The sequence below is a fragment of the Physeter macrocephalus genome, chromosome 14, assembly GCF_002837175.3.
Source record: "Physeter macrocephalus isolate SW-GA chromosome 14, ASM283717v5, whole genome shotgun sequence".
NCBI classification, from domain to species: domain Eukaryota; kingdom Metazoa; phylum Chordata; class Mammalia; order Artiodactyla; family Physeteridae; genus Physeter; species Physeter macrocephalus.
The window spans coordinates 102,700,717-102,727,640 of NC_041227.1; the positions used below are offsets into that span (position 1 = coordinate 102,700,717).

The window sequence follows — 26,924 nt, forward strand, 5'->3', positions numbered from 1 at the left end:
CATAATAAGACTTAAAATATCCCATCAAAGTAAGCTTGTAGAAAGAATTTCCAACAGCCTATGACAAGTCCATATAGCCTATGACATTGTCCGTATAACAATACCCCTCTTGGCTACCTTAAATAATTTAAAACAACTCAAACTCCTAATTACCTTCAAAACTCTTGAAAGATTCAAAAAGTTCAATCAGAGACTGAGTGGACAGTTGTTCGTGATACTTAGAAGCCACTTGCACACAGATCTGTAGATTCTGACGAATATTGGCAGATAGCATGGCTCTGAGGCATTCCAGGGAGTCTTCTACTGATAAGGACCCAAAGTAATTCACTAACCACTAGAGGACAAAATAAATAAGTAAATAAATAAATGAAACAATGTTAAACCTAATGGTGGTATGAAATTACTATCATTCAGTAACACACACACATTTTCGGTATACCAATTAATCATAACTAATAGTTAGGTAAGAGCCTAAAATACCTCAGGGTTAAGAAGATGGGTATGAACAACCGCACGCTTTATATCATATAAGTCAGTGAAGTGTTCTAATGCACGCTGCAGGAGGCCAGCCTTCTCACACAGCTGAGCGATATGAGCCCGGTCATAATGTGTGAACATCTGATTCCCTAGAATAGCATCTGCGACCTATAAAACCATAAAAAGGATGAGTTTATTTTACTACTCCATTTGTATCAGTAACTCCATATGCAGATTACATACTAAGATTCAACAGTGAATTGGTAAAGGAGAGAAAGTACAGAAGAATGTTAGCTAAATTTTCTAAAACGAGGAATTGGCATCTCAGTAGCTTCAAATAATCTAAGCAGCTCTGAATAACTACAAAAACAGTGTTGGAAACATGCCTAAAAAGCATGAAAACACGTACTTGAGGTGCATGCATAAGGTTCATCTCAAGCAACCGTGTCTGTAAAGGACCTTCAGATGGGCGATTATTCTTCAGTGCATCAAGCAAGAATGCAGTACACTGCTGAATTAGATTGTATTCCATAAACACATCGACAATCTGCAAAAAAAAGATTTAAAGGAAATTGTTTTAAGATACTTAAAAACTGCTTTATGATACTGTTGACAATATATGTAAATGAAAGGAAATGAAACATTATCTCTTTCTTCACATATAAAACACTGCCAGATCAAATCCCAGATTTAAAGAATATTATTTGGACAGCATAAGGTCATAATTTAAGAGTAAGATTTTGTCTTCTGGAGTTACTTTTAGTTCTAGTAAAAACAACCACAAAATATTTCAAGATACTATATAATAGCAGAATATAAATTGATAGATTTAAAATTTTGATGATTGATTGACTGATGCATGCATGCATGCATGCATGCCACGCCACACGGCATGCAGGACCTTAGTTCCCCGACCAGGGATCGAACCCGTACCCCGTGTGGTGGAAGCACGGACTCCTAACCACTGGACCGCCAGGGAATTCCCTGATGAACTATTTAAAATATACAAAAGCATAAAAATGAAAGAGTCTGTGACTCCCACTTCATATATGTATCTCTTCCCTCTCCCTTCACCTAGTGGCAGCAGCTATCCTTTGTGTTTTATTATTCCCATATATTTTTCATATTTTTAACACATATACCACTCTAAATGAGATGGTATTTGTTCTGCATGTTTTAGAACTGTATATAGATGGTATCTGACTGTCCACTCTTCTGCAGCTTGTTTTTTTGGTAATGTACTTAAGGTTTATCCATGTAGATCAACACAGCTCTAATTTCTACAAATAAAAAAGTTAACCCATTCTTCTCCAAAGTTGTTTAAACTCAGATCCCCCCCATTCTCTATTTAAATCAACTTCTACAAAATACATTTTAACTCCTTTACCTGTGTGATATCAGCAAGAGGTTCTTCATCCTGAACTAACATTTGAGCAAACTGCTGCCCCTGATCTGGACTGATTCGCATAACATTTCTCAGCAGAAAGATCCAGTCTGGGGTATATCCAACCTACAAAGAGACAAAAACTTAAGCCCTGCTGCAAAGTTCCATTTTTATATCATTTAAAGGCTTTTTCTGCAATAGAATATTGCTACTACAGACAGAGCTAATGGTGAAAATACAAATTCAGTTTTACCTTAGATGCTCAATTTGATCTTGGTTTATATAAGACAAATACACACCTTGGTGATAACATATTTGAACAAATAGCTATAAATTTTTATAACTGGCTTATTCAGTCTCATTGACCACCAAAAAAATCTGTTCTAACAAGTTAAACATGCCCTAGCAGCTTAAATTCTATAAGCCATGCAAGAGTAACCGTCTCCATTTTTGAAGTGTAATTCTATATGTGAGCCATAACAGCATTTTTATACTTTTCCAAGTAATTATAAATATTTAAGGAAATTCACTATTAAAGCCACTGAGAGTTACTATAAGCTAATTTCTCTCTTAATGTTTTAATGAATTTATGTAGAGAATCTGTTTCATTGAACTCACTTTTTTAGCATATAAAACAATCTTCTGGACTTGACCTGTTTCTGCAAAGCACTGAATGACTTTATTTGGCACATTAGCCCTTAGGTACACACTAAGTGCCAATGTAGGGTCCACGGATTTCACAAGGTCTCCTAGTTCTTCAGAGCATTCCAGCTGTCCAAAGGAAAAAGAGACTGTTTAGTAATCCATGAGCTGTTGTATAAATCAGCAATTGACACTACTTCCACTATAAATAATAACTAACATGACAGGCACTTAGTTACTCAGTTGTCGCAGAATGTAATATAAATATGCAGGGGTTGTGGTTATAAAGACTCTTGATTTTTTTCTTTTTAAAAATTAATTAATTTATTTATTTATTTATTTATTTATTTTTGGCTGTGTTGCGTCTTCGTTGCCGCGTGCGGGCTTTCTCTAGTTGCGACGAGCGGGGGCTACTCTTTGTTGTGGAACACGGGCTTCTCATTGCGGTGGCTTCTCCTGTTACGGAGCACGGGTTCTAGGCACACGGGCTTCAGTAGTTGTGGCTCGCGGGCTCTAGAGCGCAGGCTCAGTAGTCGTGGCACACAGGCTTAGTTGCTCTGCGGCATATGCGATCTTCCTGGACCAGGGCTCGAACCCGTGTCCCCTGCACTGGCAGGCGGAATCTTAACCACTGCGCCACCAGGGGAGCCCAAGACTCTTGATTTTGTATTCACAGCCATAACTCAGAATTCTCCACACATTCTACTTAATCAAGGATAAAAACCCACCAAGACTTCACACGTACAGACACTACCAATTATCTTCTTAGGAATATAAATACTTAAAAAGCAGAATCTTGCACCTCAACTATTAAGAGTATTCAGATATCAGACCCACATGGTCTTAATTTTTCAAGAATAATGCAGCTCCTAATGTAATGTTATCAAATGAAAATCTGATATTCAAGGAGCCAGATGAGGCTTACCATAAGGACCATTACAAAAATTAGGGTATGATCTGTATGTCTGAAGGATCTAAGCTTCATTATCTTCTTGATTTTGGGATTTAAGGTTATAAAGCAGGACATTAATTTCAAGAGGTCAAAGAGATAAAAATTTTAGAATTATTAGGTGGTATACATGCAGATACCCTCCTCTGTACTATTCAACCTGCCTTAGTCAGCTGCCCAATCTGGAAAGCAGCTTCTCTAAACGAGCTCTGCTTTATATACTAGAGTTGATTTTCTATGATTATCACCAACATTCAATGAGAAGTTCTATCAGAGTCTATACCTCTCAACCGAACATGCTAATGAAGAGTTGACCAGTGTCCTTTTTACCACAAATGAATCCTATGTGACCATTCACCAAAAAAGGTAATGATACCCAAAAAGCTTTCACACTGTTATATTGGTCAACTCAGTTACCTTGGCTGTTCCCATCCTCCCTTTTCTTAAGCAATTAGGACGGACCTCAAATACTCGCTACGTGGCTAGTAACTATTCTTCAGCAGACTCCTGTCCAAGCATCCCAACTCTGAAGTACTATGCTCCAATATCCTATAAGATTGCCAGAAGCTGGGTCAAGAAACAAGGACTTACAGTCAGTCATGTAAAAATATAACCAACGTAACACTAAAGCCAAAAGGTCTAACATTAAAAGTTATTCGCTACCCAGAGTGCTATAAACAGTACCACCTCAGTTCCTGACACTGGCATAAGACATGGCAAGTCAATATTGCCACTTTGTGGAGAAAGGCTTTCTAAGGAATAATACCACTAAAGGACTGTTTAAACTTGTTAGTTGCCTTACAAATAAGCAACATTTTCCATAATGTGCTGCAGAAAACATAATACCATTAGATACTCTATGTAAAAAGAAATTAGTAAGTACTGAGTGAATTTAAAAGGCATAGAGAAATCCTACAGTAAAGAAAGCTGGTTAACAACAGTTTTTAAAGATTTATATTTAAATAATTTCAAGAATCTAAGTTAAATATTTTTTCATGTAATGCCAATTAACATTCTGTGAAACCTCTTTGGGAATCTATATCACTGCTAATTAGACAGCCCTGCTGTCTTGTTAACATATTTCCGAGCCAACATTTTATATAACATGTTTCCCCTTGCACACCCAAACATGGTTACTAGCAGCAAATATCACAGTTTTGATACCTGGGAAGTTCTACAAGAAAAGATATAATGTTGTATGGTTGAAACTACTGGGCATATCAAGTGTGGGATGTGGTAGAAAGGAACACATTCTTAGGTCCAAGCGAGTGTTACGTACGTTGACAAATATGAATGCGCAAAGTGTCTCACACTAAGCTTTTCCTAAAGCAAAAGGATAGCAATTTGCTTCCAGATTAGTAGTTTTAACCGCCAAGCAAGTAATCCTGGATTCCATTTTAAAATAGATATCCTACCCTCAACATGCCACAAAATAAATACATTTTCAAAAGGAAATAAGTTTATGCATCTCATGCAATGTCTATTCTTGTTCTACTCCTACAAGCAATAAATAATGGATGGAGATGTTCTGGCAAAGCCTATGTTTTTAACTTGCTAACATGGTATTTAATCAAAGCAAAAATATGTTAACAGAAGTTAATATACCTTATCTTCTTTCAACCATTTCTCCAAAAGCTGTTTCCGCCCTTGCTGAAGTACAGGCCTACACAGTTCTAAGGATTCATATTTGTTTAGCTGGCCCTGGTCCAAAAGGATTCCAAAGTACTGAAGTAGGGGAGAAGTTTGACCTGGCTGAGCTGGGACACTCTGGAACCGACGGATGGTGTCTGGGGTACGAAGGATTCCCTTTAAGAAACAGAAATATTACAGACTCCTTTTAAAGATGATCCAACATCACACCAATAACTCCATGGGTCTCTTAAGTCAATTTTAAAGGCATGATTCTATCTACTAAAACCAAACCTCAAATCTTCAATATATTGAATAGTAAAGATTCAGTCACACTTCTGGTTCAATGTTATGAGATTATCCTGAATCAGGAACATACCAACCTAGTTATAATGTCAATGTGTAAGACAATAATAGTTACAACTAGCTATTATTCCAGGTTCACATTAGCTTAAGTGGAAATTTCATTACACTGGTCAGGGGGTAAGGTATTAATTCAGTTCAACGTAATACAAAGGTGATGAGGATAAATTCAGCTCAATTTCAGATAACTCTTCCTACCATAAATTGAACAGGATCTGTTTAATCTTCAACTCTTAGAAATAAAATCAGTAGCTATCACAGATAAGATCAAACAGTATAACAACTGAGTAACTAAACAGTATTACATCTATGTAAATCAGAGCTTGTTAGATCTATACATCATTCTGACATCCTGAGTTTTAAAAAGCTAACCAAATCTAGAGCACAGAAAAGTAATTAAATCTAGAGGTAATGACAAGTAACTCATTCTACTGGAAAACATAGTCTAAAAAAGATTAGTTTCTCTGTGGAAAGCTGGTTCCAGTTCTAACAGTATTAGAAATAGAGCATATTAGCATTAACCCAATCACGGCAACTTCACTTTCATAACTATTTACCTTTGGTGCATTAGCAGCCACCTTTGCTGCCTCTGAGTAATTTCCCTGGGCAAAAAGAGCATTAAATTTCCGGGCAAAGAGTTCTTCAGCACCAGCCAAGTTGTTACGTACAGCCATTCTCAGGGCCAAATCAGGATTTTGTAGGACATTGGTGATATAAGGAATTATGTTTTCTTCTTCCACACATACTGAGAGAACCTGCAATTTAAGATCTAATGAATAGCTGCAATGTGTTCATGTGAGCATCAGTGAAACAAAATCCATTTAGAGCCGATGGAAAAAAAAGAGGGCAGAAAAGACTAAAGGGTACTAAGCTATTTGCGGGTTCCTAAAATATGGCCATCTTATAATATAAATAACTCCCCACTTCATACTGTCCAAACTCTAACTGCTTTGCTACCATTCATTCATTCTTAACATGCTATGAGTTCACCTGGAAGAAGTTTAAGGTACGTTCCTTCTAACTCTAGTATTTTTCAGTAATTTTAATTACATTTACATTCCCAGAGTCCAGATTATATACTCAATGAGGGCAGGACCACTGAATCCTCAGGCACCTTATATGCCGCAAGGTATACAGTAGGTGCTCAATAAATGTGGCACAAGTGAAGAGGACCTTCTAATTGCTTCTTTTTGAAGAACAATTACCTACCCTTAGTCCTCCTAATAAGTCACAGAACACTGCTTAAAAGCTGAATTCCTGTCAATTGCCAAAGAGAAAGGGAGCCCTTCCCTATGCATCCATTCCTCTTCCCAACACCAGAGGTGGTATACATCCCAGTAAACTACTTATATTACCCCCAACAGCAGTTCTCATACTATTATTTCTCATCTAAGTGTTTCTCAGTCACTATTCCACATAAGGAAAGGGACTTACCTTTGTTTAATTGTATTATTAGCACCAGGCAGTGTTTAGCACAAAGTAAATGCTCAATATTTGTTAAATAGATGAGAACTCAATAACCAAACAGATAGGTAATATCTATTTGCCCGTTCTATTATTCCTTTTGAGGAAAGTGAAAACATTTTAACCTCCAAAATTCTTTCATTTCTACAGATCTGACCCCCATCGCCAAAAGCTTAGGCCATCCTATATCTGCAATGTGTCACTCTACTCCGTATTAAGACACACCTTTTAAAAAAAGGAAGAATACTTTCTTTATAGTCATTTGCATTCCACCCATCTTTAATTTAATACTTACCTCCTAGGAAAAATAAGGGAGATGAACAAACCCGCTTCTAACTGTACTTTCTGTAGTCTTCCCCAAACACCAAACCAGTTTCATCTTTATCCTACTTTTAGACTGTACTAGCAGATTTCTAGAAACCAGTACTTAAGATCTACAGGGGACAAAGAAGGTTCCTGTACCTTCTAAAGTACTCAGTTCTACCAAGTTCAGAATGTAAGCTAGATATTGGCAACAATGTCATCTTGATCACTTTTGATTTTTCAACCAACAGAAACCACACTCATTCCTTCAGGGCATAGGTCCAGCTATAGTTGGTTGGCTCTGATCAAAAGAGTAAAGCCCTGAAGCCTAAAGGTTACTGTAAACATTCATCTTCTTATTCAAAGCAGCTGGCACAGAAAATTTGTGGGGGGTAAGGGGAGGAAAACAATACGTTTCCAGAATTAAAGTTATGAATATTAAATATATATGGTAAAATTATGCAAGATACTTTAGTTCAAATAATAGTCTCAAAAAAACCCCCAAAAACAGTAGTCTCTGGCTTAACAAATTTATCATTATAAAATTATCACTAACCTAGTTCACCAAAAGACCCATTCATTCTTGATTTTTCCAAGAGAGACACATGCAACTGAATAAATGAACGCTACTAAATTTTTAAAGTAGCTTTTGTGCCAGACACTGACTGGTGTAGAAACACAATTAAACAAAGAAAAGCCCCTTTCCTAAGGGAGAACAGTGACTGAAACAACTGTAATTCATTGTGGTAAGTGCCATGAAGAGGGCTACCTAAGGTCTAGGGACAGAGAGCAGAAGCACCTAACCAGGCGTGGAACGGACGGAGGGGATGGTACGTAGGGAAAGACTCTCTTTCTCTAGAGTATTTCTCTCTTCATATACATACCATTTCCTGGAAGTTAATAGAATAAAGGAGAAAAAACCTATCTACTTCTTTTGCTTACCATCTAGGGAAAACACTAATTTGGAGGAAAACTAGTAAAAACTAGTAAAATTCTGTTGTCTGAAACTTTTACTAGTTTTACTAGTAAAACTAGTAAAAGGCAACAGTACTGTTTCAAAAACAGTACTGTTTTTGAAAATTTAACCATTTTTTGGGGGGGGAAGATACCTCCTGGTATAATATTTTAAATTACATTAAAACACTAAAACACAGAAAAAGGATCACTTGTGTTAGGTGGTATGAGGAGGTATGTCAAATGTGACAAATTCAGAACAGCTAATATACTCCTTAACTGGATAACTTTTCAAGTACCCCCACTGAACACATCATAGCTACTGTAACATTATCACCTTCCAACATTAAACATTTAGTAATAATTAAAGAGGTAGGGAAAAAGATGTAAGAAGAATTCTTTTCTTTGTAGTTGATCATTTGTCTTAGAGAGATGACAGGAAAAAAACCTCTATAAAAAGTATACAATCTGGGAATTTCCTGTTGGTCCAGTGGTTAGGACTCGGTGCTTTCACTGCTGGGGTCTGGCTTCAATCCCTGGACAGGTAACTAAGATCCCACAAGCCGCAAGGTGCAGCCAAAAAAAAAAAGTACACAGTCTGTCGAATGTGACCCTACTAGTTTCTCCGCATGAAGAGTTACTTCTCTTGATAATAGAGACACACACACAATCCTAGGTGGCTATACTGTATGCCAAATAGTTTCTCTCTCTGAGACAGTGTTAAGAGAGACTGTTATCATATGCTTCTGCATTTTTAGGTATATATTATTTTCTGACATTCAAAGTTACCATTTACTTTTTGAAAAAAGCTAACACTAATAAGTGCTATTTTATTTTATCACTTAATTTAATTTTCAAGGTTTCCTTACTTGTCCCTTTCTGTTTACTCCAATTATTCCAGCTGTGGCTTCATGAGGTGCAGTGACAAAGATTGTTTCTCCACTGATTCTATTCATGTAGATGCAGGTACCAGTCTCAAGATCATACAGGTGGATATAACCATACTTAGTAATCAAGAATACTACATCATGCTTTTCACTGATCTGTATAAAGAAAATCAACACTTCAGTAAAATAATGAATTTATAAACAGAAAACTTAGTCCAATTCCATTTTAGAGATGGTGAAATTCTAGAACTTTGACAAGAGGCTTATATGAAAAATTAAAAGCTAGTATTTATGGCTTCCTCATTTTTACAGCAAATTCAAATATGGGATATCACAAGCTCTTACATAAAACACAAGAATATTAATAAATTGTATAAGATAAAAGAGAAAAACATCATTTTGAACAACCTGGGATAACCCAATTTATATATTACATTAAAGAAAGAGTATTACTTTACAAAGTTTCACTAACAACCTATTTTTGAGTAAAGGCACCACTTAAATTATATTGACTATCAGTTGTAGTTTTTGAATTAATTGTGTTAAGAGGAGAGATTTTGGGCTTCCCTGGTGGAGCAGTGGTTGGGAATCCGCCTGCCAATGCAGGGGACATGGGTTCGAGCCCGAGATTTTAAGCTCATTTGTTTTGCTTAAAATACCTGCATTGCAACAGGAAAGTCATTTTGTGCTTCTGGAGGAAAGAAAACATCCACTGCCTTCTTTGGAAAGGGCTGGTTCCCTGTAGGTGGTGTGCCAACTTCAATGATATGTAACTGTTCAAAAGAAAATAAAACTTATGATCAAATGCTAAAAGGACCATAGCAGCTTTATTTGTAGCCCCAAACTAAAAACAACCAAAATGTCCTATGATAGGTGAACATTAAACTATATGGTACAACCATACCATGGAACTCCTCGATAATAAAATGAACGTTCACGGACCCTATGCCCAGTGGGAACACACAAAAAAAGGGCACTCTCAGGAGATCACATACTATATGATTCTATTTACATAGCATTCTTAAAGAGACAAAATTCTAGTAATGGAGAGTAAATTAGTGATTTTCAGGGGTTAAAGATGGTGAGGGAGAGGTAAGTGGTTGTGACTATAAAGGGGTAGCAAGAGGGAAATCTTTGTGGTGACGGAATAGTATGTATCTTGAATCTATTCATGATAAAATGACAGAATTATACAATTGAACTAATGTCAACTTCTGGTTTATCTACTGTACTACATCGCTATGTAACCTTTGGGGTAAACTAGGTAAAGGGCATGGGATTTCCCTGTACTGTCTTTGCAGCTTCCTATAAATAATATGTACTATTTCAAGATAAAAATTTTTAAAAGTCGGTTGAATAGCTCAATCACACCTCAATCTACTTTAAATTAAGAATGGTAAAACAATAGCCACAAAAGGGCTTTTGACTATAATTTAGTTTTTCCAAATAGGAATTAAGTTTACCTAAGTTGTTAAATTCTTCTCTGCCCACACCTACTCTAAACACAGGTAAGTATGCACTTAAGCTGAGTTGTCGCTCTAATCACATACACCTCACAAATTTGGATGAGAACATTCTGATTTAAAATGTCCGATGCTTCACATCAGTGAGCGAGGCAAGAGAAAGCAAATAATGTCAATGAAAGAGTATATATTTTGCTTAGTCATGTCAGGAATGGACTAAAACAATAAATAATTCCGCTTCCAAGATATATAACCATATGAAAGTTATTAGGGTGGTCTCATCCTTAATTAGGATGACTAGCCATCCAACTTAAAGGCTATCGATTACCATATTTTAGGCAATCTCTGTCTTGATTTTTAAAAACTACTTAGCATGGAAAAATATTAAGACTTCAGAGATTCTGCTATGGCAATGAGAAAAGCAGTCAAACTGAGTTTCCAGGGGCAGCAGTGCTAACTGTGGCATCCAGCAGTGCAATCATAGCAGCAGCAGGTCCACAGAGTTCTGTGTCAGGACTTTTGGCTGCTGCCCATTCTCCCTTATTCCTCCTAATTTTCCAAGGTTGGTTCTTGACCTTCCTAGCTATTGAAAACTATCCATTATCCTTTCATTCAATTTTTTATGCTCTAATCAACCACACCCTGTTTCTGTTGTCTGAAACTAAGAACCGTAGAAAGTACTTCAATTTGTCCAGGTGATTTCAATGTATAGCCAGCGTTAAGAAGCTCTGATTTAAGGCAATGGTACTGAAATTGTGGTCCACATTCTATCTAGTCACCTAGAGCAATTAAAATGCACATTATGAGCTCTACTTACTGAATCAGACTCTCTAGATGGAAGGCACACAAATGTACATTTTAGCCACCCTAGTGATTCTTATGCACGGTAAAGTTGAAAAACATCAAATTAAGGCCTTTGGTAAAGGCAATGAAAATAGTCTTACTATAAACAGCTGATACATATAAGTTGTTAAAGAACATTTATTTTAGACAAGTATCACTAGAAACAGAATTTAAACAAATTAAGTTACCACAAATCTGAACGTTAAATTAGCAAGAAAGAAGACTATTTTGAAATTAGGTAACAAATTAATTAGTAACAGAAAGACAAAAAAGATAAGTTCTCACTAAAATAATTTCCAAAGGCAAAACTTACCTTCCCTCCAGCTTGACCCCGTACTGCAAAACAAAATAACGTCGACTCTTCTGCATTTCCTTCCATCTTAAACTGTGCGAAGCTAGCCGCATGTCCTTCAATGGGCTGAGACACTTTCCTATCTACAGAATATAACTGCATAGCTCCTACCACACGATTTTGCTACAAAAGATCAAGCAGAATAAAGTTTGGGGACCCAATAACTCCCAGATTCAACAACTACTGAAATAACTAGAATGCTTTATCATCTTTACAAGGATTTACAATTCCTTGTTAGTCTCTCAATGTAGATTTGATACCTCTTAATTTAAAATTGAGCTGCAAATACTCTCTTATTAAAGCGTAACATGAATGTTTAAAATGTGCCTCATATACAACCATCTCTTTACACTATCTTTAAAAAAAGAAAGATATAGGAGTACTCATTCTGCAGTAAATATCCACAATGAATTGCAAATAATTCATATAGGAACTCATTATCCACTCAACCTGCAAATAAGACCTAAAAAACACCTTGGTAAGAGTACTCTGAACTGTATGTTAGTATAAAGGCATTAAGCCAGCAACCTCTATTTCCTAAAAACAAAAAAAAAAAAGGAAGGAAAAAAAAGTCTTCCAAAATAAATCAGATTTGCAAAGACAACCTAATTTCAAAATAAACTGCATTCTGAGCCCATTAATTCTCTAAACGTTTTCTTTATTAAAAACTAGAAAAACATTACCTGTGCAGATATGCCAGTCAGAAGTAACCACTTTTGCTTTGCATCAGTACGATAATTGATAATCTGGCACCCTGCAAGGCTAGAATGGCGATCAAACATTTTCACTGGCTGAGACTCTCCTTCCATACTCCAATGATAAACTGCATTATCCGTAACAAGAGCAACCGTATTCAAAGAGATCCATTTCCAGAAGGTGACATCATCGGTCATGGTATGGGCCTTCATTTTACTTTTCATTTCAATGTTAAATATCTGAAGAGTTTTCCCAGCTAAAAACAAAATTAAGAATTATGAATCACTAAGAAAGCAAAGTTCAGGATAAATTAATATCTAGCTAGACTAGACTCTCTCTGCAGCAAAATCTGTAACTTCCAAACAAAATGGTTCTATCATGAGACTAATAACCAACTACAGAAGTCACACTGACAGACTAGCAACCATTGAAGAGATAGCTGAAACTGAGCAGTCTACACCTAACTGTGAAGCAAAAACTCTATCACCTCTAATCAAGACATTTTAAACAGACAGTATGACTCCCAAAGAATTCTAAATCTCAACTAAAAATGAGTCTAAAGAACAGCTCACTTAACAATGGAAAACAAGTTGTAAACTTCATGCTTAATTAAGAATGCTTACCCATAAACTGAGTTAGTCGTAGGTACACAGAACAAAGCAAATCTGATTCAGGCACATGGGGAAAATGTCTACTTTTTAAAAGGCAGTCATCCCCCCCCCCCCCCCGCCCCCCCCCCCCCATTCAACTAAATCTCGTGGAAATTTCTTTTTGGAAGAGGATCTACTTCAACTCTACCTTGTACCACTAGCACATAAGAGAAGTGCATGCTACGTTTAGTTGGTTTAAAATACAAAGGGAAGGTAGGGGTGCTGCAGGAAAGGAGAGGGAGACAAAGGAGGACAGTTTCAGATGTTAATACACTAGAGATAAGAACAAAACTCAAGCTTCATCCAATTAAGACAGTAAACATTTAGTAAAAGAAGGGTGAAATCTGCCTTGAATGGTAACAGTTCACTGAGTCAGATGCAAAGGCTTGTACTTGTAATTTGAAATCCATCACAGTCCGAAGAAAAGTGATTTGGTTTAAATTACTAGAGGTCAAAAGCCCACGGCTGACACTAGGCTATCTAATTCAGATTAGTCCTTAGAGACTAAGGAAAACTCCATTACTGAGCCACAGAGAAACTGGCTCCTGAAGAACAAAAATTATAAGATAGTATGGGGGTGGGAGTGGGGGTGGAGAGAGGGATGGGACGGGACACAAAACATACAGCTTTGTACCACGACCCTTCCTAATTACTACATGGGTAAAAACTTCTTCCATAAAACGAAGAATGTTATTCCCATCCCACACAATATGTAAACCACAACCAGACTTGAACAATTGTGAGAGTTATAGTCCTGTTTATAAAAAGAAACCAAGGGATTTGAAACTGGATTCAGAGGGAAGCAGTATTTGGGAATGACGTACTTTCCTCTGCTGTCTTCCCCAACCCCTAGTTAATTACACGTTTTATTCTTTACATGAAAGGGGTTGGTGGGGTGGTTTCGGGAGGAGGGCAGGGATGACAGCTTAACTCTGTAATGTAGACATACAGGCACAAATCTTTTCAATTTATTCTTTTTATAGAACAGGACAATAACTAATACAATCTAATTTAAGATAACTCACCATCTGCACACATAAGAAAGCATTAAGAAATGTGATAAAATAACAATAACATTAAAAATAGCAAAGAATTTTGAGAAAATTAAAACGATGGCCTTTTAATAGAGGTGTGAGAGCTGCTAAGCAGTTGAATTTAAATTCTTTAAGGAGGCTGAAGGGAGCTTAATACCTTAAAGTATAATATGTATTGTTTAATGGAAGCAAATAATAGATCACTGCCACAAAACAAGTATCCCAGGTAAAAGCTGGACCATCTTTCCTTAAGATGAGATCCACTCCTATCTTGGATATGTAATGGAGATTTATTTGTTTGAATATGCTTGCCCCCCGACCCTCAGCCAACCAATTTAATCTCCAACCAGAGTTACTACTTAATACAAAGTATAAATCATGTGGGAAAAAAATGTATTTAAAAGTCTATTTAAATACTTCAGCACCTCTAACAAGTCACCCACAAATTTATCAAGAAATTACTAGGGGGGCTTCCCTGGTGGCGCAGTGGTTGAGAGTCCGCCTGCCGATGCAGGGGACACGGGTTCGTGCCCCAGTCTGGGAGGATCCCACATGCCGCGGAGCAGCTAGGCCCGTGAGCCATGGCCACTGAGCCTGCGCCTCTGGAGCCTGTGCTCCGCAACGGGAGAGGCCACAACAGTGAGAGGCCCGCGTACCGCAAAAAAAAAAAAAAAAAAAAAAAAGAAATTACTAGGAATCTGAACTCTTCCTCCTACAACCAAGAAAAATGACAAAGCAAAAAATAGGCAATTAAATGTGCCCTTCAGATTCAGCCAGTTTGTTACCTAGCCCTCTTAAAAACCTGTTTTAAACGGTCAATTACACTCAGTCTATAGTTCAAAGGAAAAAAATTAACATAGACTCCCAGAGAGTATGAGGTTCTCTGAACTGTTTAGATTGACAGACTGTACAGTTCCCTGTTGTGACAATTAAAGTTAGTCTGAATAAACTCTAACACCGTTGATTCCAAAAATTTAATACCCACCTATACACACACACTCTTTTAAAAACGACTGTAAATTCAAGCCATTTTTAGAACTTGATAATCTAAATGAAACATAAGCCTGAAGCATAAAAAAGGCACAGCATGAAGAGCAAGTTTATCATCATAACAAACTTCTGCAATGTTTAGGTGCTAATATTAGTAAAGTATATTTTATTCCAGAATATGAATCACTAATTTCTTATGTCTTCTGTATATGGAGTTATGTTTTCAGTACAATCTTATCACACTGTAGGTATAAAATTTAAATTCATTTAATCTAAAACTTAAAATTTTCCAAGTAGATCTTATGAGTAGAAAGTAAGACATCTCACAGAAATATGCCAAGTAAAAGTCATGAAAGTAGTTAAAAATCAAATACAGTAACAGCTTTAACTTTGCAGATCTATTTAACCAAATTTAATCAATATACTAAAAAAACAGATCCTAATTATTGTATTTGAATAAATTATACATGGAAAAGAGTTTTAAGAAAAAAAAACCCCCACAATCTTTTTATACCTTTTAGCGCAATTACTTTGCTGGCTGGATTCATGATGGCGCTGTCTGCTGAAATTGGTCTTCGAATTGGATTACTTGGGTCATTCATATCAATAATTACCACCTGGGCCTGCTCTCCTACTTTCTCTCTAATGCAGATGAATTTGTCTGACTCCATAGTCAGGGTACTGAAGCCGATGTTTGCTGGGTTTATACCCAGGTTCTGGAGCTGAGGGAAAAAAACAAAAAATATTAATAAATCATATTACAAAGCGAATTAGAAAGACTTGATATTCATGTATTGTTATCATTACAAATCCTCACTTAACCATTATTGCTTCAAGGTCAACAGTGACAACTCCATTGATTCAAGTGAGGCAATTACTATAATGGACCTTCTCTCTTCCAACAAATATGGCGTTCAATTGTTTCGTTATAACCTTGTAGTTGTAACTTGAGGTGTATAACCCTCTGGTTACAACTAAGAGGCAGAATAAACAGATATAAAGATAAAGAAAAGAGCTACATCTGAGAGCTAGCCTTTATGGGTCAAGGGAGCTGAGGTAATCAATGTTTCTTGGTTTCAGACCTTTGAACTATTGCATCTGTCCTCTCTAATCCCCTTTAGCAATTAGTAGTTACTTGTTCATATGCATTGGACTTCAGGAATCTGAAAATTAAATTACAGCATAAAATGAGAGATTTAAAAATTTTACAGGGTTCTTGGTCTAAAGGAACTTGGATTAGCCAGAGAAGACAAACAATACTTTGCAAAAAGTGCCAAAACAAAGATAGGAAAGAGAGATCCCATCAAAGGAGGCCTACAGGCAAGGGAATGACCGTGAACGCTCAACAGAAGGAAGAACAGATGCTAAGGCCTAGAGATACAAAAGTGTGGTCTGCTAAGGGAACTGTAAGTACTTTTGTAACATTGGGAACACAGACTATGAAAGGCTTTCGGAGTAGAGAATTAAGGTTATAAACACAAGCAAGGGCTAGACTGATAAGCTAAATGTACCCCAGTAAGAATCCTGAATTTATTCTATAGATAAAGGAAGCTACTTAGGATTTTAACAAGGAAAATAGTGGAATCAGATTTGCTTTGTGTACTCAGAAGCTACTAAAGTATTTGCTAAGCAAATATATAGGACCTAAAGACGGCAGGTCTTTGAAAACTAGTTAAGTGTGTAAGAACAAAAGGCACTTGTTAAAAGAAGACTTCTACCAGAGTGGGTCATTTCTCTGAGTGATTAAATGTAGTATAATAGACTAAGTACCACTCAAAGGCTTTCTGAAGGCTTTCTTAGCTTTGACCAGCCTAGGGTTTTTTGTTTGTTTTTTTTTTTCCTTTCCTCCAATAGCTAACAAATTCACATAGAACAAAATCAAACAAAAATTTAAAAGCACAGGAAGAAGAAAAAAAAAAATCAAGTCTTCCTCCTGCCTTTGTTCCCCAGATAGCCTATTTCCCTTCCCAGAGACCATCACTGTCACTACTCTCTTGAGGACTGGCTGAGCCAAATTAAATGTATTTAACTGAAATTCTTTTGTCAAACTCTTCTGCCAATAGTGCTAAACTATAACCAGACCAGGATCTCAAAAAGATACAACATAAGATTAAGAGACTACATTTTACTTTCACTTCCCTCTTATACCTCAATGACTGCAGGCACAACCAATTACGAACTATAGTTACAGTAACTTAGTCACTGAATACCAGGGCAAGGAGACAAGCAATTGTCTACTAACACAAACATGGTAAAAAACTAGAAGATTAACTAGTTGTACAAGCTCAGGTATCTGCTGCAGTGCAAGGCAAATACACAAGCTGTGAGATAAGTAACTTATACATGAGTTTGGTTACAACAAAACTTTATGAATTATCAATTTTCATTTCTTCCTAACTTTAACTTTTAGTGACTTTTAGTTTCAGAACTAATGGAGGAAGATAAAAAAAAAAGTGGTCCTCAACAATATATGAAGACACTGTGTGTGGGCTTAAAGGAAGCCTTGTACAAACCAAATTGTTCATCTAATTTCATGGAAGGTGGATACATTCGTTTTCCTGAGTAGACCAGTCCTCAGACTCTTAAGCTTAATTGATGGTTACCTTTCCAATAATTAAAAAAATATTCCAGTAGATCCTAGAGCTCCCAGAACTATATATGCAAAAGCAACAAGTTATCTTCTAGACTACTCTGTAAAATAAGAATTCTATGCTTCTAAGTCACTACCAAGCATTCACCTAAGGCAATTTTGAGCCCCAACTGTCACAGCTTAAATCCTACAGTGTCTGAGAAAGTAAAAATAGTGTTAGTCAAACAGTAAAATTAAAAGTAAAACAAGGATGCAAACCACAAACACTACTAATTGAACCCATAAATGATTCTAATAGATTCCTTTTCACCCCTCCACATAAGAGGCAGGTACAAGACAACTGTAAGAAGAAAACACTATTAGAAAAGGCAGTAAAGAGGAGGAAAAAAGGTAAGTCAAGAAATATGTGTTTCTTATTCCCAGCTAGATCTCCAGATAAATGCAGCAAGAAAGGCACATGTTGTCCAAATTTAGCACTGACCTTCAGCCTCAGAGCTGTTTTATTTGCAGAAAAGGCAAAGATCTGGTTAAAAGGGGGTGGGGTTCCTGTACTCCTCACAATTTATGTAATCCTTATATTCTTTTCTCATTAAACACATTCTACCAAGAAAGCTATGCATATATATTTTTAATCTTCTCTATCAAGAATGTACTCCATGTGAAACAAACATACACCCTTTATTTAAAAAACAAAATTAAACAAGAGGTAGATGGCAAATTCTCACCAATCCACATATTTAAACATTTTAAGGAGCCTACTTAAGTAATGCCCATTTATACAACTAAATAGGAAACTTCTTCCTAAAAAGCCTATCCCAGTTGTTAGGATAAGTGACAGAACTTCAAGTGACCTATTCCTATCAGTTAACAGAAAGTTACATTTGCTCCCTTCTCTTCAAATAATGTCAGTAAGAACTTTTCCTTACTGGTGATACTTTTCAGTTGAGAATGCCCAGAACGCTCACCAATTCTTCCCATATTTTCCTAGGATATATTCAAAAGGAAAACATCCCAAAACAGTCATAGGACAGGTCACCATCATTAATCACAATTCTGTGTTAGGTGCACTCTTAAAATAGGATCATATAAAAGGGTTACCATACTAGATAACTGTGTCTAGCAATATTCATACAGGATTAAAACTTTGAAATACAACATAGGGAATTCCTTGGTGGTCCAGAGGTTAGGACTCCGTACTTCCACTGCTGGAGGCCCGGGTTTGATCCCTGGTCAGGGAACTAGGATCCCGTGAGCCACTCAGCGCAGACAAAAAAACCCAAAAAAACACCGTAATGTTTTTAAACAGATTTCATTTTCAAAACAGCACATACTAGCCATAAAATATTCCAGTCAATCATAAAGGTCTGATGGTGTATGAGCTATCTACCACAGAAACTGAATTACAGACTGTGGAAGAAACCACTAATAAATTCAGAGACCGTATAAGCATCTCCAAACTTGCAGCTATTTACAGAGAATATACAACAATATCAGAATTCTGGCCACATTTTTTATCCTCTCAAATGGCAAAGTGTTGCTACTGTTGAAGATGGGGACATTCTATTTTGAGATATACTTGGAAGTTTCTGTAATAAAGTGGTTTTTTTTTTAACTTCAAAGAACTTTTATTTTGCTGTTATAAAATAAGACTATGGAGTCAATAAACTTAGGCCCAAGAAAAGGGATTACTTTTTTTGAATAGTTATTACATGTACATGGCAAATAATTCATACTATACAAAAGGGTATATACACTATGAAAAGTCACCCACTCCATGTTTCCAGTAATACCTCTCTCCCCCCAGCAATTAGAGATACTTTTCCATCTTGGATATCCTATGCACAGATCAAAGTATGTATTTCCATTCTCCCTTTTAAAAAAAACATTAATGGCACATGCACAAAAGCACACAAACTATCAACTGCTCCCCATTTAAAGAACGCCACCCAAACTGTGTAATTTGTTTAGTTTCCAGGCTAGATTTTAGACACTGGTCTGTAAGTGGCAATACTGTAGGACTTGACACATAAGTCTAGCTCAGATTCCAAAAAATAAGTATAGTTGTCCATCCCTCAGTATCCATTGGGGATTGGTTTCAGGACCCCTAGCAGACACCAAAAATCCACAGATGCTGGAAAGTCCTTCATATGGATGGGAAACCACAGATATAGAGGGGAGGGCTGACTGTAAATATTAATAGATTTACTGTTAATCAGCACACCCAAAACTCTGGAGTGCCCTGGAATTACATTTTACAAACAACACAAAAACGATTCCTTTCACCTCTCCTCTCCTCCTCACCCCAATCTGGATTAACATGCCAAGAGAAAAAAGTGAGACACTGCATTCCTAGTTTTGAAGTGAAAAATAGTATTTCAGATTCCCCATAATCTAGAGAACACAGAGGGTTCTTCATTCAAGTAGACAATTACTGCACAAATGTATAACTCTGATGATAAACTACAAGTGCTATCCAGAATTAGTTCTGTGGATTCCTCATAAGAGCCACAATGTCTGGGTTTAGCCCTAGTTTTGCCACATAAATGATCATGGGCAAATCAATTATCTCTGTATATCCATTTCCTCACCTGAAACATGTGAGATGATAGTACATATCCCACAATTGTGAGGATTTAATGTGAAGTGCTTTCAGAACAGTGCCTTACACATAGTAAAACTTCAATAGATACTATTAGTACATATAACACATCAGTACTTAGGCCAGCTCAAGGTAAGCTTTTTTTGTATTTGCATTTTATCTGCTTAATACAGCTGTCCTAGGAGTTGGCTGAAATTCTGGGTGTGAATTTCTTGTGATTACTGATAAAAGATTACTGGTCTCTGGGTGCTTCACTTATTAGACACTGAATTTTTGTTTTTTTTCTTTCAAGAAAAGGAAATTACTCTTTAAAATTTCCAATTCTGCTCTTTAATTTGCCTAACTAAATTTAGGTAGAGGGACTTCCCTGGCGGTCCAGTAGTTAAGACTTCGCCTTCCAATGCAGGGCAAGCAGGTTCAATCCCCGGTCGGGGAGCTAAGATCCCACATGCCTCACAACCAAAAAAACCAAAGCATAAAACAGAAGCAGGGGCTTTCCTGGTGGCACAGTGGTTAAGAATCCGCCTGCCAATGCAGGAGACATGGCTTCGAGCCCTGGTCCGGGAAAATCCCACATGCTGTGGAGCAACTAAGCCCGTGCACCACAACTACTAAGCCTGCGCTCTGGAGCCCGCGAGCCACAACTACTGAAGCCCGCGTGCCTTGACCCCGTTCTCCCAACAAGAGAAGCCACCAAAATGAGAAGCCCATGCACCGCAACGAAGAGTAGCCCCCGCTCACCGCAAACAGAGAAAGCCTGCGTGCAGCAACAAAGACCCAAGGCAGCCAAAAATAAAATAAATAAAATAAATTTATATTTAAAAAGAAGCAATACTGTAACAAATTCAATAAAGACTTTTTAAATTTTTTTTTTTTTTTTTTTTTTTTTTTTTTTTTTTTTTTTTTTACGCAGGCCTCTCTCACTGCTGTGGCCTCTCCCGTTGCGGAGCACAGGCTCCGGATGCGCAGTCTCCGCGGCATGTGGGATCTTTTTTTTTTGCGGTACGCAGGCCTCTCTCACTGCTGTGGCCTCTCCCGTTGCGGAGCACAGGCTCCGGATGCGCAGTCTCCGCGGCATGTGGGATCTTTCCGGACCGGGGCACGAATCCGTGTCCCCTGCATTGGCAGGTGGATTCTCAACCTCTGTGCCACCAGGGAAGCCCTAAAACTTTTTTTTTTTTTTAATAAAGTTAGGTAGAGATCAGAATCTTCAAAATCACATAACATGGAATCATGTAACATATTCATGCTAAGTAACCCTATTTTATTTCAATTCTTATTTTTAGGGGCACCATGGAACAGTATTGCTAAGGCTTTCTAACAAACTTGGCAAATATGTTTCCTACACCTTTGTTTAGGGAGCAAGCCGGGAAAGCTAATGCAAACAAAAGGCATAAGGTCAGTATCATAAAAAATTCTTTACTGTTAAGAGCTCAGGCTAAGAAATAGAAGGTGAAATGGAAAGCAGGCTCAGCATTTCTCCCCTTAGTGTGCAGAAGAGTTGAAACTACCTGGTTCAGAGACACATACACTGCCTCTTTCTCTCCCCTCTACTATACCTTTCCAAAACCAAAATTTCCCAACTTTTCCTAATCTGCCCATGCCCCACAATTTCAGATCCATTTATCCAACTAAACCTTAAGCTCCTCAAATAAAAGAACTTTCTTAAAGAATGAAAGCCTCTCCCATCTCTTCTTTTCAATATGCCTAAAATTCTGGAGGCCTAAATATTCTTACACAGAAGGACAACATTCCTTTACTATATGTATACTGCTAATTACTTTTCAGGACAATTATAGATTAAAAGAGATTTATGAAACCAAGGAGTCCACACTAATATAAATAATATAAATATAAAAGGAAAAGTTGTTTCTTGGAGAAGAAAGCTAACTTAAAAATGGTGAAAGACATCAGAAACTAACACAACATTGTAAAGCAACTATACCCTAATTAAAAAAAAAATGGTGAAAGACCAATGGAATTCTTTAAAAGTATTTTGCAGTCAACACAATAATTGATTTGGGCAAGGATCATCAATGGATATTAAATTAATGGATGAAATTTTGAGGAGTAACAGATATTTACAAAGTCTCAAAATATCTCCTCACAAGATATTACAAAGGGAAAAAGAGATTTATAGTGAAGAAACCTGTTATACATAACCTTCACCAAATGATGAGAAGGTTAATGTAACTAGCAATGGGTCAAAGTGACAGCATGTGCTTCCCAGTGAGATGCATTACAAAGAACACATCACTCCTGTAGTATTCCTGCCAAAAGTACATGACCTATCAGATAAACACAAATTGAGGAACATGCCACAAAATAAATGATCTGTATTCTTTAAAAATATCTACGTCTTGAAATACAAATAGAGTTCCAGACTAAAGACAACTAAAGAAACAGGACAACTCAATACAATTCATGATCCTGAGTTTTCTCTTGATATAAAGAACATTACTGGAACAACTGATGAAATCTGAATAAAGCCCGAGATAACAGTATTCTGTTAAAGTCAATTTCTTCACCTCAATTGCTGCAGTATGGCTATAGAAAACCATTTTGTTATTCTTCTTAAATACACACTAAAATATGCAGTGGCAAAGAGACATCACATCAGCAAACTACTTTCAAACAGTTCAGTAAAAAATGTACGTAGAGAGGCTAAAGAGGATAAGTCAAATGCAGTAAAAAATGATAAGAACTGACACATCTGGGTAAAGTGTACAAAGAATCTTTGTACCATTCTTCAAACTTTCCGTAAATCTCAAACTCTGTATGAATAAAATGTTTCTTACAAGAAACTTAAGAGTCGTAACTGAAAGCAACATGTAGCTCTTGCTTGGATCCTGCTTTAAACAAACCAAATAACATTTGGGGCCAATCTGAATTCGGACTGGTTTTTAGGTACTGAGGAACTGTTAACTATTAGGATGCTATAATGATATCGTGATTGTAAGAAAATGTCCTTATCTTCTAAAGATGTATGCTGGAATATTTATAAAATGTCATAATAGTCTGAATTTTAAAAAAATGTTTAATTAAAACAAAAAAGCAAATACAGCAAAATATTATTAAAAATCTAGATGATTGGGTATATGCTCTTCCCAGTATTATGAAAACGTGCAAATTTATTATTTTTTGAAGTTTTAAAAAAGGAATGAATCTCTGCTCTTATAGGTTACAGAACTTGAAAATTAAATTGCAATTTTAGGGATTAGACTTTTATTAGGCAATCTACCTGTAGGGCAGGAAGGAAGAACACAACTTCAAAAGGTAAAGATGAAAATCAAACCATTCAAAGAGTGACATAACTCCAGAGCAAGAGTTTACGCTCTGTAAAGGAGCTGTATAATGTCTGCCCTATCAGAACTGAGAGGTTTGCTACACTGTCCAGTATGGCAGCCACTGGTCACATGCAGCTATTTAATTTTGTTCAGTAAATAAAATTTAAAATTCAGTTCCTCATTCACATCAATCTCATTTCAAGTATTCAACTACCACATGTGACTACTGTATTGGAAGGCACAGAATATAGAACATTTCCATCACTGCACAGTCCTATTGGAGAGCACTGTTTTCAGAAGTTTTTCTTGGGAATCTGACAAGGAGAAAGGGAGAACTTCTTTTACATTAAACTCTGGCAAAATATAAAGGATAGTTGGCAAAGAAACACTTTCATCTTATATAAGGATTTCTGACAAGGAGAACCAGGGAAAACTAGAACTTTCAGGTTTCAAAGTCCAGATACCTGCGGGGGGGAGGGGGGGCTTTGGGTAAAAAAAAACTACAAAGTTCAATGGTAGCACAAGGAAGAGCCCACCTCAGTCTCGGAGCCTCTTTCAAGAAATCACTAGGGGCTTCCCTGGTGGCGCAGTGGTTGAGAGTCTGCCTGCCGATGCAAAGGACATGGGTTAGTGCCCCGGTCCGGGAGGATCCCACATGACGCGCAGCGGCTGAGCCCGTGAGCCCGTGGCCACTGAGCCTGCGCGTTCGGACAAAAGAAATCACTAAACATTCAAATAGCTAAGGCCCAAGTTATAAGGGTCTGAGAAGGACTGAGAAGGTGCAGATAATAAGAAGATGTAATTCCTTCAGAGAACATGAGAAAAGGCCCATCTCTGCACTTGAGAAACTACAAAGGACATGGGTTTGTGCCCCGGTCCGGGAGGATCCCACATGACGCGCAGCGGCTGAGCCCGTGAGCCCGTGGCCACTGAGCCTGCGCGTTCGGACAAAAGAAATCACTAAACATTCAAATAGCTAAGGCCCAAGTTATAAGGGTCTGAGAAGGACTGAGAAGGTGCAGATAATAAGAAGATGTAATTCCTTCAGAGAACATGAGAAAAGGCCCATCTCTGCACTTGAGAAACTACCACTGCCTCAGTTTCTAAGATGCTCATCAATATCATAAAGCTTTTGGGGAAAGAGTATACAACTGTAAGATGAATCCCCAATTTCAACAATGTTAACTGTGAAAGAGATTGTATTAAAATTGAATATGGTAAAAACAATTTTTTTTAACTTCAGCAATATTAGATTCAGAAATTTAAGTTACATGCTCATCAGTTTTTAATGCTTTAAGCTTTGTTTTTTCTTGTCTTGGTTTTGAAACTGTACTTGATTTAATTGTACATGTGGCAAACAGAAAAGAGAAAGTGTCCATCCCTGTTGAGGGGGAGCAAGGCATGCCTAGGTGCTGCATAAAAGGTTTAAGTGATTTAACATACAGCAACCACTTAGAACACAGTGGGGGCACATAAGCACTCTATTTTAGGGATTTCTATCCTTTTACAGTTATTTAGCTCTGGGACTATGGTATCATGACAAACTATTCTAAAACAGATTGGCTCTGATGTCATGCTACTAACATTACATAGTCAAATCCAGGGAAGCCCAACTTGCCTTTTTCAAAATTCTTGTTACTAAAGACAGCTAGCAAAGCCTTCTTATATCAAGAATCAGGAAACCCACTGATGGTGAGTCAGCATCTTAGTAGAAAACATTAGTGATCAAACTATGAAAATATTGTTAAAGGAACTGAATGGACTCTCTCTCTCTGTCTCTCTCTCTATATATATATATATTTAATCCAATAGTATGGACTTCCCTGGCGGTCCAGTGGTTGGGACTCCGAGCTTCCACTGCGGGGGGGTGCGGGTTCGATCCATGGTCAGGGAACTAGGATCCTGCAGGCTACACTGTGCAGCCAAAAGTTAAAAAAATAAAAAAATAAAATAAAATAAAAAGGGTAGAAAATTCTGGCATATGACAATTCAACCAAGGAAAACCAGACTACTTTTTCAATGCCCAATTTTCTGACTGGCTAAAGATGATACTCTCCATCAGCACAATGTCTGTCTCAGCAATCAATCACAATTGTGTCTGTGCCTACAAATATCACATAATTAAAGGAGTAATAAGTTTGCTTTGAGCCTACTAATTTCAACCAGTGCTTATTACATTTGATCAGATAGGAACACTCACTGGAAACAGGCTTCTTTATAAACACACCCGGTAAGTATGCTTCCTAATGAATGACTAGTAGACTCAGAACAGAACTCATTTACTAGCTGAATCAGCTGAAAATCAAAATACATTAAAATTTGTGTTTATCACAGCATTATTAAGGATTATGTTTCACAATTAGTGCTTGGCTTTACACTTTCCCGTTCCTTCCTCCTTGTTTCATCAGAATAGTTAGAATGTAAAGGAAGCATGTACAGCTACTGTATTTCAGACAAGGCAATTTTGTGCTGTGCTCTATGTATAATCCTATTTCAGTTACCTTTTCTGTAAATGAATCTTGTATCTTGACAAAGATTAAGTGTTACTGCTATAGAGTTAAGAGGTCAACAATTTTCGAGTCCTGCTGATACTTGGATGTCACCCAATACAGATATTTTTAGGTGCTTGAAGATGTGGTTAACTTCCTATCCCAAGGATTTCACTCAACATAACTTCCTTTAAAAGTTCCAAAACATCCTCTACCTTCACTAGTATTAATCACAGTGAAGAAAATGCTGACAATAGTAACTTCATTGAGGCCTTCCAGGAAACTAGCAGAATGTCAAATAAAAACTGCAGTTTCTGTCTTCTACAGGAAATAAATAAAAATGCTGAAAGTGCAGCACTCCTTTAATTCTTTCATCAACAGTATACCAGCCATTGTTTTCTATGCGCTCCACACATTTTAAGCAACAAATAAAAATGCCCTTGTGGACCCCACACTTAAACATATAGATTTATTTCTACTCCATGTTAGTCTTTGAGGCAATCATTCTCAGGAGATTTTTTTTACTCTGGTCACTCCATATTGTTAAGTAATACATTCAGGAAAGAACCACAGTTGCAGACAGGAACTAGAAGACTACTAGCTTTGGTAAACTATCAAGAGACTCAAAGATTTTTTCCTACTTGTAGCCAACTACTAACTGGAAAATTAAAAACCTTTAAATGTGACTCACTCTTTAAAAATAATAATCCAATAATTTGATGAAATATCACATATCAATTCTGATCAAGCTGCAGGGAAATACACGGAAGTTTTTACACCCCAAACCTTGCAGATAGGTATGACTCCCCAAGGTTATGTTCTTTCCTGTATAAATGCCGTTCAGCTGGCACAAAACAACTGAATGCTACCCAAGCTATG

At 37.0% G+C, this 26,924-nt stretch overlaps 1 protein-coding gene across 5 annotated transcripts in view; it reads right to left on the reverse strand.

The window, feature by feature from the left end:
- The window catches only part of CLTC (clathrin heavy chain), a 66,900-nt gene that overhangs the window by 30,684 nt on the left and 9,292 nt on the right, over nt 1-26,924 (reverse strand). For all 5 annotated transcript variants that reach the window (XM_028500043.2, XM_028500045.2, XM_007122531.4 and 2 more), the window contains exons 2-13: nt 15,595-15,802; nt 12,394-12,662; nt 11,672-11,833; nt 9,712-9,825; nt 9,035-9,208; nt 6,002-6,199; nt 5,058-5,258; nt 2,480-2,632; nt 1,865-1,987; nt 887-1,024; nt 481-645; nt 154-334 (exon numbers count right to left, since the gene is read on the reverse strand). In XM_028500043.2, the coding sequence (XP_028355844.1) occupies nt 154-334; nt 481-645; nt 887-1,024; nt 1,865-1,987; nt 2,480-2,632; nt 5,058-5,258; nt 6,002-6,199; nt 9,035-9,208; nt 9,712-9,825; nt 11,672-11,833; nt 12,394-12,662; nt 15,595-15,802 (2,086 nt within the window). The remainder of the gene's footprint in view (nt 1-153; nt 335-480; nt 646-886; nt 1,025-1,864; nt 1,988-2,479; nt 2,633-5,057; nt 5,259-6,001; nt 6,200-9,034; nt 9,209-9,711; nt 9,826-11,671; nt 11,834-12,393; nt 12,663-15,594; nt 15,803-26,924) is intronic.